The sequence below is a fragment of the Arvicola amphibius genome, chromosome 3, assembly GCF_903992535.2.
Source record: "Arvicola amphibius chromosome 3, mArvAmp1.2, whole genome shotgun sequence".
Classification (NCBI taxonomy): Eukaryota; Metazoa; Chordata; class Mammalia; order Rodentia; family Cricetidae; genus Arvicola; species Arvicola amphibius.
In genome coordinates, this window is record NC_052049.1 from 32,605,125 (window position 1) to 32,621,187 (window position 16,063).

Below are 16,063 nucleotides of genomic sequence, written 5' to 3' on the forward strand. Positions count from 1 at the left end.
GGATCAGGCTGAAAATGCATTCATGCTTCTTAGCCGCTTTTTCTCCGCGAGTGTGTACTCTGAAAACTCACACGCCTTCTAACTCAGTCGCTGAGGCCTAGGTAGGGTTCACAGGTTTTATCAAGGGTTAGATCTGGTGAAAGATACGAAGAGAGGTTTCCCAACCCCCTGGGTCTTCTCGGGGGCAACAAGACACCAAATGAAGCCTTCTTCTGTTTGTGTTTGTAGATCCCCCTCCCCCTTTGATAAAACTGCTTCTCTAGATAAGAAATGACTGGTGGAGAAGCTCTGGGAGAAGTGGGGCGATTCTGTTGAGGCCCCTCACAACTGCCTTTGAAAGACTGTAAGAGATTTGAGGAATCACAAAATAAATTATTGGCGAAAGTTACCGGTGCGATGCAGCCAATGTCTGTCTCTTCCAGATGGCTTCCCCAGAGGAAACAAATTAGAAAGCTAATCTCAGTGAAAGGGAGTAGGCGAGCCACTCTTCTTTTGCAACAGACCCACTTTGCTCAGGCCTTTAGACTTAAAATAAAAATCTCTAGAGAGTCGTGTAAAGTTGCGCTTATAATTCCCCAAACGTCAATGAGCGGGGTGCACCTTTGCTTTTAAAAAGAGTGGACAAGAGGCGTAGATAGACCCGGAGCGCGTTGTAAACTTTCGGGGACTGCGCTCTGACTGTAGGTTAGTACACTATTTCGTGCTAGAGTTAAGCTGAATAGAAGACCTCACGGGTCGGGAGGAAAGGACCTGACCGCGGTGATAAATTGGTTTTACCTTTGCGTTTCCAATCTGATTGTCGGCTAGGGCGAGAAGTGCCCCTTTTCTCCCACCCCAAGTCTTTGGAGAGCCGAGATTGGGAAGTGACGGGGTCAACAGGGTTGCAGTGAAAAACAAAAACAAAAACAAAACCACAAAAACCATTTCCTCCGGATTTAATCGTCCCATACCGAGTTGGTCCCTTAGGGCGCCACGGGCTGCCAGCTCCAGGAGACGCACTCTTCCTGGAGGCAGCGAAGTCGGCTGAGCCTAGGGCTGTGCGCCCCAGCGTGGGAGCCAAGGGAGGACAGCTGCCGGTTCCAAGTCCCCCCCGCCCCTTTTCCTAGAGCCCAGGAGGGACAGGGTTTACAGGAAGGACCTACCCACCAGCCACTCGCCACCGGCGGCCGAAAAGGGAGACCGGCGCTCAGCGCTGCCAGCGGATCCCGGGGACCCGGGGAGCGCGGGGCGCAGGAGCAGCGCGACCGGACGCGGCGCAGCCGAAAAGGCGCAGGGAAGGGGCTGAGGACAAGGAGGCGGCGGCCGGGAAAGGGGCCACAGGGAGCCCGGGGAGCGACGTGGCCTCGGGAGGCCTAATCCTCTCCCGCGGGCTCGCAGAGCAGGCAGTGGCGCGCGGCGACGCCGGGGCTGAAATATGATAATCAGAACAGCTGCGCCGCTCGCCCCGCAGCCAATGGGCGAGGCGCTCGCCTGACGTCCCCGCGCCTTGCGTCAGACCAATGGCGAAGGAGCTGAGTTGGAGCTGAGAAGTTTGAGTAAGAGATAAGGAAGAGAGGTGCCCCGAGCCGCTCGAGTCCGCCGCCGCCGCAGCGCCTCTGCTCCGCCAACTCCGCCGCCTTAAATCGGACTCCCGGATCGGCGAGGGCGCGGCGCAGCAGGCCAGCGGCTCCCTCAGCCTTGGCAACCCCGGGGGCCACTGTTTCCCACCTATCCACAGCACCAGCATCCTCTCTGTGGGCTGTTCACCAACTGTCCAACCACCATTTCACTGTGGACATTACTCCCTCTTACAGACATGGGAGACATGGGCGATCCACCAAAAAGTAAGAGTTTGTTTTACCTTGCGGGGGCTCGATGTGCTGTGCTGTTGTGGTGCGGGGGTTTTCTCTCGGGCACTGGTGCCAGGGCTCTTTGGGTTTCTAGTCTCTGCCTGGAGAGACGGAAGAAAAAGGTGGTTCGTTTTTGTTGTTGTTGTTATTGTTTTGTTTTCTGTGTTTTTATTTATTTATTATGTTTCCGTTGTCACACTGGCATGTTTGATGTGGATTCCGATCTTCGGGGAAACTGAGCATACCTCGTAGTTGAATCTGCCTGTGAGCACTCCCAAACTCTAGCCGCCTGGTGCTTAGCGGTGATTTCCTTCTCCAGAATTCGGGGCTCATGGAGAAGGTTATTATGTAGCAAAAAGGTCTGCCAGCACAAACCACACCGGCAGATACGTATTAGCATTAGACTTGCAAAAGAGAGCGAGTGACAACCGTATTGATGTCTGCTCTTCTAACAATATATCCATCCCTTGTGCTATTGAAGAACGTGCTTCACGGAAAATACAGACATCCCAGCGTTGGTTTAACGCTTCTAGTCAAAACCTTTTCTTTGACTTGACTTATCCGTAATCTTGCCTAACGATTATAGCAAAGAGGGAGGAGGGGGAGAAAACACAAAATGAGCGGGTTTGATTGCGTGCTAGGCTTACAAATGTAGACTATTCAAATCTGCATTTTACATATATTCCACCTCCCTTTTTAAAAAAGCGAGTCAAGGTTTTGATGGCACGTTCCAATTACCACCCCTAAGTGCAATACTCTTTAAGAAAAAAAAAAAGAAATTCTTCCAGAGTACACCCTATAAGAGAACGACACTAAAAGTGTGTTTATCTCCGTAGGAAGTAAACGGTTAGTCAATCATGTATTTATTTTCATTTCAGAAAAACGTCTGATTTCCCTATGTGTTGGTTGCGGCAATCAAATTCACGATCAGTATATTCTGAGGGTTTCTCCGGATTTGGAATGGCATGCAGCGTGCTTGAAATGTGCGGAGTGTAATCAGTATTTGGACGAGAGCTGTACGTGCTTTGTTAGGGATGGAAAAACCTACTGTAAAAGAGATTATATCAGGTATGCCATTTTCACATCGTTATTTTCTGAGATTTTCGTGCTCTCCTTGTTTACTATTTGATGTGGCTTTGTCTTCTTGGGGCGTTTGCTTTAGAGGGTCCAGTGTGCAAAAGTGTTTCAAAAATTAAAATGTAGTTCATTTCCCTGGGGGTGGGGAGGTGTCACGGTAGCTTTCATAAATTTTGTTGTGAAGGTTTGTTAATGACCCCTGGAATTTTTTGATGCGGACTTTATTTCCCCTTTCCGTACTTCTCTTCTAAGAACACCAACAAAATTAAGGCAAATAAGTTTAGGTCTTTATACTTTAAAAAAATCTATTTTCACTATGTAGTTTAGCATCTGATTTATTATTCTCCTGTTTTACCCCTGACTTAAAAATTCTTTGGAAGTGCCCATCAAACAGACAAAAGTTTCAGCAAAGGATTTTTGCAAAACAAACACAACCATTGCGCCCTTTACTTTTTGGATGGGTCCTCCTTGGTAAAAAATTTCAAAACCAACCAAAATATTCCTTACAGAAGGGGGGAAAGACCAGAAATTTAATCTTTTTAAATATTAACCCTTTGGTGATATCTAACTGTCTTTTCTTTCTTATCTTATCTGAACTGATGAATTAGACAGAACAGATCAAATTGCCCATCATCCGTCTGTGAACAATTGGTATATTTAGGTAATTGAACAGCTTCCTTTCTCACATTAAACTCTAGTAACTGATAAAATGAGGGAATCACCCCATGGGACAAGACCAAACCCACAGAAGACCTGAGCTTACTTTTCTTGTACGGTTTTGCTGATTTCAAGTTTTCTCTGACCTGTGTATATGCCAGAAACACCACTTTTTACCTTAGAAAGACAGTAGAAATTCTGCAGGGAGATGCGTTAGTCCTCATAAAAGCAAGATACTCCCCATCTTCAGTATTATGTTAGTGGTAGCGGAAATATAGCCGATTTTAAATTCGGAATTCAAGCGAGTGACCTTTCTAGGCTTTAGAGGGCTTCGGAGCTTGAGAACTTTCATTAAAGTTTAGTTATGATTTAAAATACAGTCACCGGTTTCTTTTCTGCTCCTACAATGCCCAGCTGTTTTCTTTTTTAAATCTCGGAGTGGAGGGCATACACTTAAAAGATGAAACTAAATACTAAACAATGTCCGCCCGAGGGAGGGTTTTGTTTGTTTGTTCCTTTTGTTTTGTTTTAATGCTTTGAGGGGAATGGGAGGAAGTGGGATACAGGAAAGGGGAGGGATTTTGTAAGTGGTTTGGGTACAAGTAAAGCCAGTCTTCATCCTATGAAATGGATGATCTTGCAATGGAGAGGCAGAAGGGGAAAAGAAAACATTCAAATCTGCATTGTAACACTGACAAATAAGCCATCTTCATTGTTTACTTGGCTGGAGTGTACATTGGGAACTCTGGAGAGGGAGAGCGTACTCCAAGCCTCCAGAAGCATCCTACTCCTAGCAGCTGCTGTTCTCTCAGTTATACACCAACCTGGCTATTCTGGATCTGTCTGTTTGCAGATGACCGAATTCAATGGCAACTCCATTGCTTTTACTTTAATCCAATCCTCTCTCTCTCTCTCTCTCTCTCTCTCTCTCTCTCTCTCTCTCTCTCTCTCTCTCTCTCTGTGTGTGTGTGTGTTTCCATCAGAGAACACTCATGTGTACCCCCCCCTTGAAGATTTTATAGTTGTAAACGCAGGACGGAGTGACCATTTTGATTTTAAGCTCTTTCCTTGGGTGAGCAATATGCTCCCCTCCTTTGTGTGGATACTGTCCTATCTTTCCACTTTCTGCGTAGGAATAGCTGATAGGTGTAGATGGAACCAGGCAATGCAACAGTAGATGGAACCTATAGGCATTGCCTGGCGGTAAAGAAAGGTTAGTAAGGAGGAATATCTTAGAAGGGAGGTTTTGTGTGTGTGGTTTTGCGTGTGTGTGTGTGTGTGTGTGTGTGTGTTTGTGTGTTTTGTTTTTCATTCGTCATGCTAACCTTGGCTCTCAGGCAAACTGAAATAGAGGTAGATGCTTCAAGAACCCAAGAAGGACTGAGGGAGGGAACAAAAGCTGTTTTTTTATATAAAAGAGGAAGAATGGAGAGGGAAATTTCCATTAACATGTGGCCTGTGGAAAATCTTCAGTTGGATACTTACTGGAAGGCCTTTGGTATTGGGAATCTGGAAACCCTCTAAGGCTTCATTTTGCTAGTTGTAATTCTATGTCCATAGTTGGAGTAGGGGTGACAGTCCCCAGTCCAACCTTTTTGATGTCGTTGCAATTTCAGAAATGTTTTTAGTAGCCGAAATTGAGGGATAGAGAATGGAAAGCATGGGGCTGTTGGTCATCAATGTCCCCTGCATTCCTCCCAAGAATAACTCTGGGACTGGTAACCAGAGTCCTCCTCCAGGATTAGAACCCCTCAATAAAATTTCCCTGGGCTGGGTGTCTGAGCTAAGAGGTACCAACTGAGACAGACATGGAGGTTACTCTTGAAGGTTCCTCTTGTCAGTGTGTGTATGGGGGAGGGGGTGCGGATGAAAGAGAACAGGAGAAGGGAGGAAGAGAGGGAGGGAGAGAAGGAGAGGTGAAGAGAGAAGATTGTTTCTATACTCTGTTCAACTTTACTACTACTGATCCCCCCTCTCCTGGAGGCAGGTCAAGGTTTATGGCCTGGGTCGCTGGCCATCTTGGGCCAGAGCCTGCCTGAAGTCACCCTCTTTTCTTGTGCTTTTCTTCCCACGCCGGGGGGCCGTTCCATGCAGGTTGTACGGGATCAAATGCGCCAAATGCAGCATAGGCTTCAGCAAAAACGACTTCGTGATGCGCGCCCGCTCCAAGGTGTACCACATCGAGTGTTTCCGCTGTGTAGCCTGCAGCCGACAGCTCATCCCGGGAGACGAATTTGCACTGCGGGAGGATGGGCTTTTCTGCCGCGCGGACCACGATGTGGTGGAGAGGGCCAGCCTGGGAGCTGGAGACCCTCTCAGCCCCTTGCATCCAGCGCGGCCACTGCAAATGGCAGGTACTTCTCAAAGCAGAGGGAAGCTGGGGAAAGGCAAGTGGGGGCTTAAGTCAAAAACGCTTCCTTCTTGCAACCCGGGGCCCACAGGGTGGCTGTGAAAGTGACCTGTAATAAACAGCACGTGCTCATAGCCGCCTTTCTAGCAAGTTTCCATACACTCACCGTCTACCTTGAATGGACAAGCGCACATCTACATGTCTGGCTATATTTGGTACACAGCATAGCCCACTTGTGCACACATGTATACACAAGCCCAAACAATACTGTCAGCTTTACTTTGGCCTCCAACCCATGGCTTACTGAAAATGGGCTTCAGCTCTCTGCCAGGTTTTCTCCTTGCTGCTGCTTAATTAAAGGGGTGGAGTCCTGGGTCTCCAGGAGTTTCCTCCCTAGCCCGGTGAAGGAACCTTAAGCAGCCCCAAGGCATTTAGCTTCCCACATTTTTTTTTTTTTGGTGAGATTTACTCTCCAATCCAAAAGGTTTTTAAATTTTATTTTTATGCTTTGGTCAGAAAACAGGTCCCTAAAAGATACAGTGTCGGCCCCGGCAGCACTGTACCGGGCTGTAATTTAAAACTGTCAACAGCCTAATCTGCAGTAATTGCCTTTTAAAAGGAGCCTGCCTCTTTAAGTCATTCACTCTATGTGATTTGGTGAGAATTTCATCTCCAAGCCTGTAGCTGTAGCTCTGAATTGACCCCATAGGTGTTTGGCCGGATCCCAGGGGGTCGTGCAAGGTGTGGGTTCGTACCATCTAGATCAGAGACCCTGTGGCCCATAAGGGAAAGTGGAAACGTAAAGACTGGCTCCCGAGGTGGTGAGACAGCAGGACCTTGTTTCCTACCTGCCTTCCAGCCAGAGGCAGATCTCTATCCCTCCCTCCCATTTAGTATTAAATCATCAGTCCCTACTAAATGCTGGAGGTGAAGAAAATGACAGCTTTCCTCCAACCCCCACCCCCACCCCTTCCTGGCTGCTCTGAGAATTCTGTCCTGGGTGGGGGGGAAGGGGAAGATTTCTAACTAGAAGGCATGGGGCAAAGCCAAGGATGAGAAACGCAGAAGAGGCCAAAGTCCTGGGAGGGAAGGGAAGGACATTCCCCCTGCAGTCGTTTGTCTCAAGCTTGGACAGTCCAACAGAGTTTCAGTTTTCATTTGCTTGGGGTCAGCTGGTCTCAGGAACATCCCCCGCTGATTTAATACTAAGAAAGACTGGGGCCCATTCGGATAGCCGAAACACAGCAATTTGTTTTAGCTTCTAAAGAGGACTGTCCTGTAAAATTGAAGTTCAAGGCTCTCTGGCAAAATTCTCTTGACTTTCAGTCGCAGACACTCAGCCCTGTGGTGTCTCTGGTTGTCACTGGGGTGATCTGCGTTTTATTTTCAGGTACCCTTTGTGGTTTTTACCCAGAAGGGGAAGTCTGGAGGTGGGGGTTTCAGGATAATCTGTGTCCTTCTGGTTATGAGGAGAAGGGAAGAAGAAGGGAAAGTACTGATTAAAAAATAATGTTTCTGAATCGGTTGGAGACACCGGGCTTCCTTTGGCTAATTCTGTAGGCAAGCGAGTATGGGCAGGGGCCGCATCTTTCCCCTCCCCCATTACTCCGCACTGTCATCAATAGACTAAAAAGCAAGATTTCTTTTCTCTCCTTACCCTCTTTCTGAGCTTCTTGGTGTGCTGAGCTCAGGCTGGGTGGGGAGTGGACCCGGCTGGTGGCAGCGAGAGTGACCTTGCATACTCACAACGCCTTCTTTGCCCCCACCCCGTCCCCCGAAGCTGAGCCCATCTCAGCTAGGCAGCCAGCTCTTCGGCCTCACGTCCACAAGCAGCCCGAGAAGACCACCCGCGTGCGGACTGTGCTCAACGAAAAGCAGCTGCACACCTTGCGGACCTGCTATGCCGCCAACCCTCGGCCAGATGCACTCATGAAGGAGCAACTAGTGGAGATGACCGGCCTCAGCCCCCGAGTGATCCGAGTCTGGTTTCAAAACAAGAGGTGCAAGGACAAGAAACGCAGCATCATGATGAAGCAGCTCCAGCAGCAGCAGCCTAACGACAAAACTGTGAGTAGCCCCGAGGCCAAGCAAGGGATGGCAATCGGGCTGGTGTGCTCCTGAACTGGTGGATTGGTACCCAGCAGAGCACAGCCAACAAGGAGCCCAGACAAAGGAGAGCCTCCCGCTTCCACCAAAACCCAGGTGTATAGAGTATACTGGCTACTGATGGCTGAGAGCTGGCTTGCTTGCTCTAAACTCCAGAGATCTGATCAGCCCCTCCATCCTTTGCTGGTTCCAAAAGGGGCTCTTGGTATTCACCATCAACTGCATCTAGCACCAAGAGGACCTAGTAGTTCCCTCCCAGTGTAGGTGGCAGTGAGGTCTCAGCTCGGGTTTTGCAAGCATTAAGATCATTAGAGTTGCCAGAATTGGAAAGGACAACACTTTGGGTGCTGATCTAGAACATGATTCAATGGCTTTAACATCCAGCCATCATTCTGGCCTCATCCCAACACTTGGAGAAGTCTGCCACTGTTCTTGAGGATGTTGGAGACCTTCAAGGTGCCTGGGCAGATAATCCACTGCTTCAGGTGGAGCCCAAAGCTTCCTCCCAGCCTCTGGCACTATTATTTTGGGCAAAACTCCCCTTTCTCTCTCTACCCTGTGCTTAAGTTAAGCTGAAGGGTTTCTTTCTCCTTCCTTCCTTTTTTTACTACCTCGACCCTATTTTTAAATGCCATAAAATCTGTTGTCATTAAACGTGGCAGGCAGGCCAGGACCGAGCAAAGGTGCTCAGTTAGTTCATAATAGCACAGAAGCAGCCATTCCCCAAAGCCTTGGGGGGTGGGGCAGGGGCTGGTTCCGCACTGAAGAGTGGGCGGTTGGAGATAGTTTTCAGCTAGTGCAAACTGCCTAGAAAACCAGAGTCAGAAGACTGATGGAGGCCAGGCCGGACCTCAGCTTTCTACTGTGGGAGGTGGTGGCTTTATAAAGGCAGACCCGGGAGGGGTTGAGGGATAAGCTGTGAAAGGAAAGGAAAAAGATGATAGTTGTAGTCGAATTGTTTTACTAAATTCTCAGCCAGTCAAATAATCCAGCACATAGAAGAAAAACAAAACTGAGCTCGAACTAATATCCATAGGTGCAGCAGATTAACTGAGTCAATACGGGGCCACTATATAGATAAGATAATACTTGGGTGTATTTGCTTAGCACATACAGACAATGGAGGGAGGGAGTGTGCTCATTAACATGTTGCAATGGGGGGGGGTTATTCACAGAATATCCAAGGGATGACAGGAACTCCCATGGTGGCTGCTAGTCCGGAGAGACACGATGGTGGCTTACAGGCTAACCCTGTAGAGGTGCAAAGTTACCAGCCACCCTGGAAAGTACTGAGCGACTTCGCCTTGCAGAGTGACATAGATCAGCCTGCTTTTCAGCAACTGGTAAGTGTCAGCCCCCAAACAGAGAAGGCGGAATTCCCAACAGAAAGGAGATTCTGATTTAACTGTCACACACTGAAAGATCGACCAGGGGAGGGTGCAGGGTCCCTGCGCCAGTGCTGGGGAGAAAGCAAGAAGGAATGATGGTGAGGAGGAGGGAAGCCAATACAAAGGAAATACATCTCTTATGAATCTTTGTTTAAAAACAAGACAGCATAATGTAACTACATAGGGCGACTGTCTGCAAATGAGGCTCGTCTTGTGGGATGAACTTCATGGTGCCTAAGTAGCTATGTGTGCAGAGGTGCAAATGGTGGCAATATCACACATCTTAGCAGGTTATAAATTGCAAGGACTTCAGAGATCACCTTGGCATTTGGATCAGCAATCAGTAAGTGTATTACTTTGTCTGTATCTAGTGAGAGGGTCAAGTAAAATTAATTATAATACACATTCAGTATAATAAGCTAGAACGATGGTATCCATAAGCAGCACGCAGTTGTCTGAACACAATTTTCATATGTGTCAATAAAGAGAATGCTTTGTCAAATAGTTTGATTGATATTTATTGTTGCTGCGTTTCTTTCACAGTATATCTTAATCTAAAGTATGGGACTCCTTAAACATTTTTTAAATAAACAAGTTTGGTTATGACTCAATTACATATAATGTGGCATGTATACCAAAAGGAACATGAGCATTGTCAGTCAGAGACAATGTATATTTAATTTGTGGAAACCTGTCTTTGCTCTCAAGTGTTTTACATATAGATGACGGCTAATTCATTTTTGCCTATAAAAGGTTAAGATAAACAAACATGGTAAAAATATATCCTTTTCGATATGGTACACATACTTAGGGTTTTTTCCTCCCCTTAGAATTTAATCAGCCCCATAGATCCTGTGTTATTAAATATGAAGCTGTGTGCTAAAAACACTCCTTTCTTTAGAAACAAAGCTAATGCATCAGTTGAGGGTAGTTTTTTTTTTCTTTTTTCTTTCTCTTTTTTTCTCGCCTGTGCCCTGAGGACATTTGCTTTCTTGTGTCAACAGTTATAAGGGTGATTGGCCAGAGGCAAGTGGTTAAAAGGGCCTGGTTCCAGGCTATGTGTGTAAATGGGCCAGTCTAGTGAGGAGACAAATTTGAGAAGTCCCTTGACCTCTCAAGGGGAAAGTTTAATAGAGTAGAAAAGAAGATAGATTCTGGAAGTAGAGGGGGAATTTTATTTTAAATACAATGAGTTGTTGTCCATATGAAGCACTGTCTGGGAAAATTTTGAATAATTGAAAGACTGTAGAGAGAGCCTTCAAGACAGCCAAGAATTAGTACCTCCTGAAACCTGAGTGTCAGGTGAGAACGGCAGAATGGAATCTGAGGCCTGGGTGGGAGGCGCACGTGGGGGGGTGGGGCGTTTGCAGAGCAGTGGAGTAGTAGAGGACCATATCTCTATAACGTGGTGACGTATATACTATATGGGTCCCTTGTGTAATGGGGAGGAGGAGACAACAAGACCACACTGTGAGCCTTCTAAAGAGCTAGTCATTGTTCCAGAGAGCCTCTACTGATTCTCCAGCCACCCTGAAGAAGAAAGGCTTTGATGTCTAAAGAACTTTCCTGCTCCCAGGGCTACATGTAGCCAGCAGGCTAATTTTATTTTGAGCCTTCGTGGGAGAGTCGTGATGCCACTTTACAGTGGGAAACACATTTGCTCTTAAATAATTTAATATGACATAATGTTGGGAATTCAGCTTGAGTTCAAAGAGAGATCTTTAGGAAGATGGAGAAAGCCAGAGGATCTCAAGTGCTTCTCCTAGGCCTCCCTTAAGCCTATGAAAGTTCTATTATAGACAAGCCTGCCTTTGTTGGTATACCTACCTGTCTATTTACAGGGACTAGTACATGCATACACAATATAATACTTTTATGTTTTACTGGACGCCCTTGAAGCCTCCTTTATTTACTTCTTAACCTTCCATGCAGGTCAATTTTTCAGAAGGAGGACCAGGCTCTAATTCCACTGGCAGTGAAGTAGCATCGATGTCCTCTCAACTCCCAGATACACCCAACAGCATGGTAGCCAGTCCTATTGAGGCATGAGGAACAGTCATTCAGATGTATTTTTTTCCCTGTTGGAGAAAGTGGGAAATTATGTTGAACTCCGAAATTAAAGTATTTAACGACCCAGTCAATGAAAACTGAATCAAGAAACGAATGCTCCATGAAGTGCACGAAGTCTGTTTTAATGACTAGGTGATATGGTAGCAACACTGTGAAGACAATCATGGGGTTTTACTAGAATTAAAAACAAACAAAACCCCAAGCCCAACATATGCTATTCAATGACCTTAGGAGTACTGAAAAGAATAATAAAACAAGACGTTTTTAAAACGTAGAGGATTTATATTCAAGGATCTCAAAAAAAAAAAAAAGCGTTTTCATTTCGCTGCACATCTAGAGGAAAAGCAGAAATAGAGAATTTTCTAGTCCACCCTATTCTGAATGGTGCTGTTTCTATATTGGTCATTGCCTTGCCAAACAGGAGCTCCAGCACAGAGCGGAAGAAACTGGCCTTAGTGGCTGAAAGAGTCCTTTCAGGAAGGCGGAGCTGCGTTGGTTTGCTATGTTTTTAGTTGACTTTGACAAGGGGTTAATTGAAATTCTGGGTCTCTTTAGCTTTCCCTTCAGCTGGTTTCTCTTTTACTTTTGCCTTTTCTCCCACGTCCCATTTGTTTTTCTTTATTTCTCTTTCCTTTTTTTTTTGAGATCCATCCTCTATCAAGAAGTCTGAAGCGACTTTAAAGGTTTTTGAATTCATATTTAAAAACCAACTTATAAAGCATTGCAACAAGGTTACCTCTATTTTGCCACAAGCGTCTCGGGATTGTGTTTGACTTGTGTCTGTCCAAGAACTTTTCCCCCAAAGATGTGTATAGTTATTGGTTAAAATGACTGTTTTCGCTCTTTCTGGAAATAAAGAGGAAAAAAAGGAAACTTTTTTTGTTTGCTCTTGCATTGCAAAAATTATAAAGTAATTTATTATTTATTGTCAGGAGACTTGCCACTTTTCATGTCATTTGACTTTTTTTTTGTTTGCTGAAGTAAAAAAAAGATAAAGGTTGTACCGTGGTCTTTGAATTATATGTCTAATTTTATGTGTTTTGTCTTTTTTTCTTAAATATTATGTGAAATCAAAGCGCCATATGTAGAATTATATCTTCAGGACTATTTCACTAATAAACGTTTGGCATAGATAAATAAATAAATGCAATGATTCAGGGTCCCTCTTTTATATGTTTATAAGCAAGTCTTTAAGATGTCCGAAATTAAGGATCGCATGTGAGCTGGGTTAAAAATGACACACAGTTCAGTGGCTGTGATATTGTATTGCAAGTAGTTCAGGTCGGGTGTACAAGTTTCGGTTTCAATAGTCGCATCAAAGTTGGCTGGAAGAAGCCCTTTAGCGCTCAACTGTGATAATGTTACAGCATTTTTGAAAATGAGATGCTGTTCTCTCTTCAGCCTCATGTTTTTCCTCCCCTCTCCCTGCCCCATCTTTTGCCTTTACTCCCACCCCTGCATCCATCCCAAAAGAAAGGTTTCTTTGAGAAAGGGTTTTGATTAGATTCACTGTTTTATTTTCCTTGCGTCAAGTGTTTTATACCCAAGTCTCAGCTTAGGGTCATCGAAATTATCGACATTTCAAACATAAACTCTTGCTGAAGAGGCTCTCTGCCTAGCCAGTGAAGGATGGCCATTGTAGACTAGTGGTGGCTGACTGAGAAATGCCGCTTTATTTGTGCAGAAGGGAGGAAAGACCAAAAGTGGAAAGGCTCCCTCAGCAGTTCTGAGAATTGTAGGTGTCTGCATTTTCTTACCTCTCCCCTCTTCCACTTCCCCATCCCCACCCCCTCCGGTCTCGTCTCTAATTTCAAACCCTTGAGAAGGGTGGCTGGTTAGGGAGAAACGCGGAAAGCAAAGCGTACCGTTTGGGAACCGCCTTTTTTTTTTTTTTTTGAGTGACCGACCTGGCTCTTCCCGTTTCGGGCTGCCTATAGGCTTTGATAGTTCCGGAGGGGCGGGGGGGGGGGCAAGCGCTCTGGATCAGACACTGCCACCCACGCCGCGTTTAGTAAAGGTTCACCTGCTTGCAACAGAATCCAGGGCTAAACACAGGACCCTGCATCAAACTGGCCTCTTGTTCCTTTAGGGTTAGGACCACTCCATTCTCTCTTTTCCCCTCCCATCCCCGTTCCCCATGCCAGGATCTTTCTTTGACTCTGGAAAGTCGATTCATTTGTATGCGCGAGTGTAATGCCATTTTCAGTATCTGACAACTCAATAAATACGAAAGCTAAGTATCCTAACCCTGTGTGGTGTGGCGCCTTACCTTCTGCAGCCCCTGACTCCGAGCAGGACGGAGGCGGGACCCCCGCGCGATGCCCGAGGCCCGCAGCTCTTGAGTTTGCTTTCACCCTCTCCAAACCTGCGCAAGTCGGGAAGCCAGCCTCAATTAGGCTTTTGTTTGGCATCGTTCTACATAACGGGTTAATTACAGGCTCTACCGCGAGGGCAGAAAGAAAACAAACTTTGCATTGAAAATGTTACAGTGCATTAGACATGCCCTTGATTACTTTGATTGTTGTGTCTAATTCTTGACAGAGGGGTAATAATTTGGCGGGCGGTAATAATGGCTTGTAGTTGTTTGCTGGGAAAAACAAGAGTTCTGTCTTATCTCATAAGGATCTTCTTCCTTGAAGGGCTCTCCCCATCACCTCTTTTTTTCCTTTCCTTTCCTTTCCTTTCCTTTCCTTTCCTTTCCTTTCCTTTCCTTTCCTTTCCTTTCCTTTCCTTCCCTTCCCTTCCCTTCCCTTCCCTTCCCTTCCCTTCCCTTCCCTTCCCTTCCCTTCCCTTCCCTTCCCTTCCCTTCCCTTCCCTTTCTTTCTTTCTTTCTTTCTTTCTTTCTTTCTTTCTTTCTTTCTTTCTTTCTTTCTTTCTTCTTTCTTCCTGTCTTGGTCTCTAATCTCCCATCATCAAAGTTGATTCTTCTAGTTTCCTGGCTACTGGATCAATTCGTCCACCGTTTGCTTTCTCCCTTTCTCACCTTGTACCTAGAAAAGCTACCAAATAAGCATGCTGGAGGGTGGCAGGTACAATGTGAGTTTCCAGTTACCTTGAAGGTTACTTGATTATGCAAGCCCAGGGTGAGGTGTTAAGGATCACTGAAGTCCCTTTCCCACCATTAGGGCAGAACTCTGAACAACAACTTTATACTTTTCATGCAATGGGGGAACTGGGGCAAGAAGCATATCTCTCTTATCTTCAATCCTCTGGGTACTGATTTTTGAGATTAAAGGTGTGTGTGTGTGTGTGTGTTTGTGTGTGTGTTGTGATATTTTGTGTGCGTAGATGCCAGTTTGTTCTGAAGTCCACAGCTTGAACTTAAGTCATTTAGCAGAGAGTGAGGAATCATTTGGATTTCACTTTCTAGATGCAAGATGTTTGTTGTCTGATGGCTGAGAATGAAGAATGAATTATGGGTCAAGTTCTTGTATTATGGATGATAAAGATGTGCCTACCCCTTCTAGCTGCTTCCTTAGGGTGTGCTCTAAAACAATAAGTGGCTGACATGTCTTCTTGTTTGCAAGTCACCATTGTTCCCTCTCCCCCTTCCTCTGCACACCTCTGGAGACTTGAGCTCCCTTCTTCTAACCAAACTCCCTTTATTTGCTAATGTCTGTGTCCCCCACTCCCTTGTTACTCTGAGTCCTTCATTCTGGATACTATGACTCATTTCCTCTATCTTCTGAAAGTTATTATTTGATGTGATCGAAACGTCTAGGACGCTCTCTTAAACCAGGGGATTCCTATCAGTTCTTACAGGCTCAAAGATGAGAGTACCCCATAGGGTTTCTTCAGAACAGTAACCTATTTTACGGTTCCTCTTTGTTCCCCTTTCATCAAAGGGATCAAAGTTTCTAAACACTGAAAACTTTTAAATTAGAATCATACTTGTAGATCACCCCCATTGCAATAACACTTATGTATCATTCTGCATGGGTGTATGTATGTGTGTCTCATTGTCTATAGAAAACTTTTCTTGGTGTCCAGTATTCAAGGTCCAACTTTAAGATGCTCTCTTGCCATTCACCCCCACCAGCTTGGTAAACTCTATTTATTGACCCCCCCCCCTTCTGATCGATCTTCATCTCCTTGACTGCAAGCCAAAATGACAACGTGCGCAAATTCAGTGTCTTTCCTTAATGCTTTGCACTTAAAAGCAACAAACAAAATTGATTATTGAAGTCTAACTTTTTTGATTTCTACTAGGGATCACTTAGTTGCTTCCCTAAGAAAACGAAGTGAAAAAGGTTTTTATTTCATCCCTCTCCTCTTCCAAATAGTTGTTTATATGACACCCAGCCACTTTGAATTTTCAATCTCATCTCAAATGAATAAACTCATAGAAAGTGCCTATTTTCTTGTTTGTAAAATTCAGTTTAATTAACTTTTATCAATGAGATTTATAATCCAAATTAGGCTTGAGTTCTAGTGATTGAATTTTCCTCCCATGTTAACTAGCAATTAAAGATTGCGGCACAGTAAAGCCAGTTAGATTTTCTTTGGGCATGTTGGAAGGCCAAGTATTTTTCTGCCTTAATTTTTTTTAAGTTACTTTAGAAAAAAAAAATGATTCAAACCTTCAA

General features: G+C 45.3%; 1 protein-coding gene across 1 annotated transcript; it reads left to right on the top strand.

Annotated features, from left to right (window-relative positions):
- The first annotated feature begins 1,795 nt into the window (after nucleotides 1-1,795).
- Isl1 (ISL LIM homeobox 1) lies at nucleotides 1,796-11,456 on the top strand. The gene is made up of 6 exons (XM_038324268.1): nucleotides 1,796-1,823; nucleotides 2,708-2,897; nucleotides 5,658-5,917; nucleotides 7,694-7,980; nucleotides 9,195-9,362; nucleotides 11,340-11,456. The coding sequence occupies exons 1-6, from the start codon at nucleotides 1,796-1,798 to the stop codon at nucleotides 11,454-11,456; spliced, it is 1,050 nt and encodes a 349-aa protein (XP_038180196.1).
- The last annotated feature ends 4,607 nt before the right edge of the window (nucleotides 11,457-16,063 follow it).

What these genes read in the sequence shown, in the direction of transcription:
- Isl1 (XM_038324268.1), top strand. Translation starts at nt 1,796, where the DNA reads ATGGGAGACATGGGCGATCCACCAAAAA. An exon ending in TGTAAAAGAGATTATATCAG is followed by an intron (nt 2,898 to 5,657) that starts GTATGCCATTTT and finishes CGTTCCATGCAG; the next exon opens with GTTGTACGGGATCAAATGCG. An exon ending in GCGGCCACTGCAAATGGCAG is followed by an intron (nt 5,918 to 7,693) that starts GTACTTCTCAAA and finishes CGTCCCCCGAAG; the next exon opens with CTGAGCCCATCTCAGCTAGG.